Source organism: Alligator sinensis, unplaced genomic scaffold (genome assembly GCF_000455745.1).
Source record: "Alligator sinensis unplaced genomic scaffold, ASM45574v1 scaffold908_1, whole genome shotgun sequence".
NCBI classification, from domain to species: Eukaryota; Metazoa; Chordata; order Crocodylia; family Alligatoridae; genus Alligator; species Alligator sinensis.
Window position 1 is genome coordinate 439,800 of NW_005842775.1, and position 3,475 is coordinate 443,274.

A 3,475-nucleotide genomic window follows, 5' to 3' on the forward strand; every position below is an offset into this window, starting at 1 on the left:
CCTCCTCCCCGGGGCCTCCGCGCCCGGCCCCGGCCCTTTGCGACCCGTCGGGACCCACTGGCCCGGGCGGGAGGGGGCAGCCCCGGAGCGGTGCCCACCCGCGCGGCACTGCGGAGCCACGCAGCTCCCTCAGTCCTCAAAGCCGGGCCCGGCCCCCCGCCTTGTTTTGTTTGGGGGGGTTTTGGGGTTTGTTTTTTTTTTAATTCTTGGCATTGCATTTGGCAGCAGGAGGGAGATTTTCCAAGCAAGCAATTCCCCGCGCAGCGCGGCCAGCGGAGAGCGAGGAGCGTGCTCGGTTTTCAAGGCCGGTTGGCAGCTTCCCGCGAGCAGCTAATAGTATAACAAGCGGGCTTTGATAAAGCCGAACTAATTACCCCTCTTAATTAAAGTCTTTAGCAGTTGTTGCAGTGTTTTGGCAAGAAAGCTTGAGAGGTTTGCAGTTAGCAACCCCCGAGCCGAGGCTCACAGCGGAGCTGCTGCTGATTAACGCGCGGTGCATTTCAAGGACCTGGCACCCAACCACCGCTCTGGTCCGCATCCATCTTCCCTCCGCGGCTGGCGACACCCCGGCACCCCTGCATGTCGGGAACCGCAGCTTTCTACCAGGAGCAGCGCTCGGGGAGCCCAATGATTTCAGGAGCTGGCGCGCCCTCGATGATTCAATCATCGTGTTCCGAGTATTTATTTTTTTTCCACCAGGTCAACGCATTCAATGTTTCACGTGCAAGACTCAACTCCGTACATAGTGAACCAGCTCTGTCCATAGAGATACGATATTCAAGAGGGGGAAGAACGGGGGAGGAAATCAAGAAGGGACAACCAGCAGGCATGTGAATCAACACAATGGAAATATATACACATCGAAATAATTAAAGTGGTGCAGCATTCCCGGCTCGGATAATACAGATCCCAATAAATACAGCAGAAATTGGCTTGGCTTTTTGCTTTTAAAACCATCTCCAAACCTGAGATGTCAAAGGGGAGGGGAGGAGCGGGGGGGGGAATCGAGTCTTTAAAAAAAAAAATAGGAGGGGGGGGAAAAAACCCAAAACAAAACAAAGAGAAGGAAACGATCAGCCCCGTAAATGTTAGTGGCGATATAGAGCATAATACACAAAACCGCTTAACAGGTGCATGCAAAGAGGCGGCGGAGCTCCGGGCCGGGCTGCCCTCCCGGCTGGGGCTGGTGGAGCGGCGGCTGCAGCAGGGAGCCCGGCGGCTGCAGGGCTGCGGGCGGCTGGTCGGGCCCCAGGTCGGCGGGGGCTCTGGGCAGTCCCAGGGCGCTGTCGTGCAGCTTGCGGACGTGCTTCTTGAGATCAAAGTTCCTGCAGAAGCCCTTGCCGCAGGTGGGGCACGTGAAGGGCTTCTTGTCGTTGTGGGTGTGCATGTGGAAGGTCAGGTTGTACACCTGGTGGAAAGCCTTGTTGCAGATATTGCACTTGAACTGCTTCTCCCCGCTGTGGGTCAGCTTGTGGTTCTTGTAATTGCCTGCGGACACACAAGTAGGGCAAAGGGACATGGGGCTGAAAACTGCGCACTGCGTGCCCTCCCCGATCCCCTCCCAGCCCGGGCACGGCGGCCAGGCAGCCCTGGGACAGCGCTTTTCTCTGTGCCCCGGATCAATGCACGCCCTGTCCCGCCGGTCCTGGCACGACCCGCGCTTGGCGACCTCAAGCAACCTCTCAACGAAAGAAAGCGGGTCTTTCCAAATAACCTCCGCGCCGGCGCCGGGATCGAAATGAACGATTAGGATCAGCCCGAGAGCCCCGCGCCGAGCGGCCGACGGGCCCGGGGAGGCTCGAAATGTGCTGAAACCTGCGGCTGGCTCTTGGGAAACAAACCCGAGCAGCAACTGTCAGGGCTCTGCTGCATCCCCGCCCCGCAAACGGCGGATAGTGGGACCCAGGCATTTGATCTAGCGGTGCAGAGCCAGCCACGGAGGTTAAAAAGTGAAATCATAATAAATGGTAATGATAATAGAAAAACAAAATATCCCCGCGCCGGTTTCCGCGGCCTAGAGCGTGCCCGGTACCTTTCTGATGAAAGCCCTTGCCGCAGAACTCGCAGACGAAAGGCTTGTAGCCGGCGTGTATTCGCGTGTGCGTGTTTAAAGTTGAGCTGCGGTTGAAGGCTTTGCCGCACTGGTTGCACTTGTGAGGTTTTTCCTACGGGGAAACAAGAGGCAGCGAGTGCGGGGCTTTGGGAGGACTCCTTTTCGATAAACACCTCCCGCCCGAAGGCGTCTGCAAAGCGCCCTGTCCTGCCACACGTGCAGCCTGCGGCTTCCCACAGCCCTACCCGGGGCCTTTAGGTTTTTCCTTTAAAAAAAAAAAAAAAAAAAAACCCCAACCCCAATGCAATCCCCTCCCAGCCCCGCCCGAGTGCCCCCCGCAACCCGGCCGGCAGCGGGAGGGGTATTCACCTGCGTGTGTATGATCTTGTGCCGGCAGAGCGTGCTGGCCTGGCGGAAGCCCTTGCCGCAAACTTTGCAGACAAAGGGCCGGGCCCCCGTGTGCACCGGCATGTGGCGGGTTAAGTTGTAATGTGCGTTGAACACCTTGGGAGGGAAAGCAGAGAGAAGGGAAGTTAAGCGCGGGCGGGCCCGGCGCCGGGGGGCAGCGGGGCCGGGCCGGCCCGGGGTAGCGCGGTACTTGCCTTGCCGCAGACCTCGCACGTGAAGACTTTGGGCTTGCTGCTGGGCGAGCTGCGCCCGAACTCCGAGCCCTTGAAGGCGATCTTTTCCGAGAGGATCTGGGCGCTTTCCTTCATGTAGTGCTGCAGCTGCGCCTGCGAGAGGTCCTTGAAGGCGACCCCCGCGGGGTACTTGTCCGCGCCCGGCAGCACCAGCTTGTTGCGCTCGGCCAGGTACGCCTTGGGCGGCGGCTGCAGGGGCGAGCTGAGGAAATAGGAGGCCACGGGGTGGATGTTGACGCCGGAGGAGGGGTGGCACGGCCCGTCGCCGCGGTTGAAGTAGCAGAGGGCGCCCATGGCGTGGAAGGAGGAGTGGTTGACCACGCGGGGCCGGACCAGCTTGTACTGCTGCAGGGGCAGCGCCTCGCGGGAGAAGTCGCCCTTCAGGCTCAGGGCGCAGTTCAAGAGCTCGCCGCAACTGAAGGAGGCCGGGGAAGAGGAGTCCAAGTGCGCCTTCCTCGGCTCCGGCCCGCCGCCCGCCGCCTTGGCCAGCGGGTCGTAGGCTACCGGCACGAAGGGGATCATGCAGGGGATGGAGGAGTTGAGGTGCAGCGCGTGCTTGGGGTCCCCCTTGGGCCCGGAGCCCTGGAGGAAGTGGGGCACGGGGATGGCCTTGGGCTCCGGGGTCCTGGCCATGATGCGCTCGATGGAGAAGGCGAGCGGCTTGGAAGTGCTGATCATGTTGCTCCGGGCGGACAGGCTGTCTCTGGCTGGAGGAGGCGCTAGGAGTTTGGTCGCCGTGTGCTGGCCACTATTGTCCATGGCTGGATCGCATTTGCTCGCC

The 3,475-nt window shown here is 60.6% G+C and overlaps 1 protein-coding gene across 1 annotated transcript; it reads right to left on the minus strand.

The window, feature by feature from the left end:
- Positions 1-1,037: 1,037 nt before the first annotated feature.
- On the minus strand, positions 1,038-3,453 carry FEZF1 (FEZ family zinc finger 1). Its single transcript, XM_006034831.2, has 4 exons — positions 2,656-3,453; positions 2,423-2,557; positions 2,033-2,165; positions 1,038-1,488 (listed from the first exon to the last, which is right to left on the minus strand). Exons 1-4 carry the CDS (start codon positions 3,451-3,453, stop codon positions 1,124-1,126), a joined length of 1,431 nt encoding a protein of 476 aa, XP_006034893.1. The 3' UTR covers positions 1,038-1,123.
- Between the last annotated feature and the right edge of the window lie 22 nt (positions 3,454-3,475).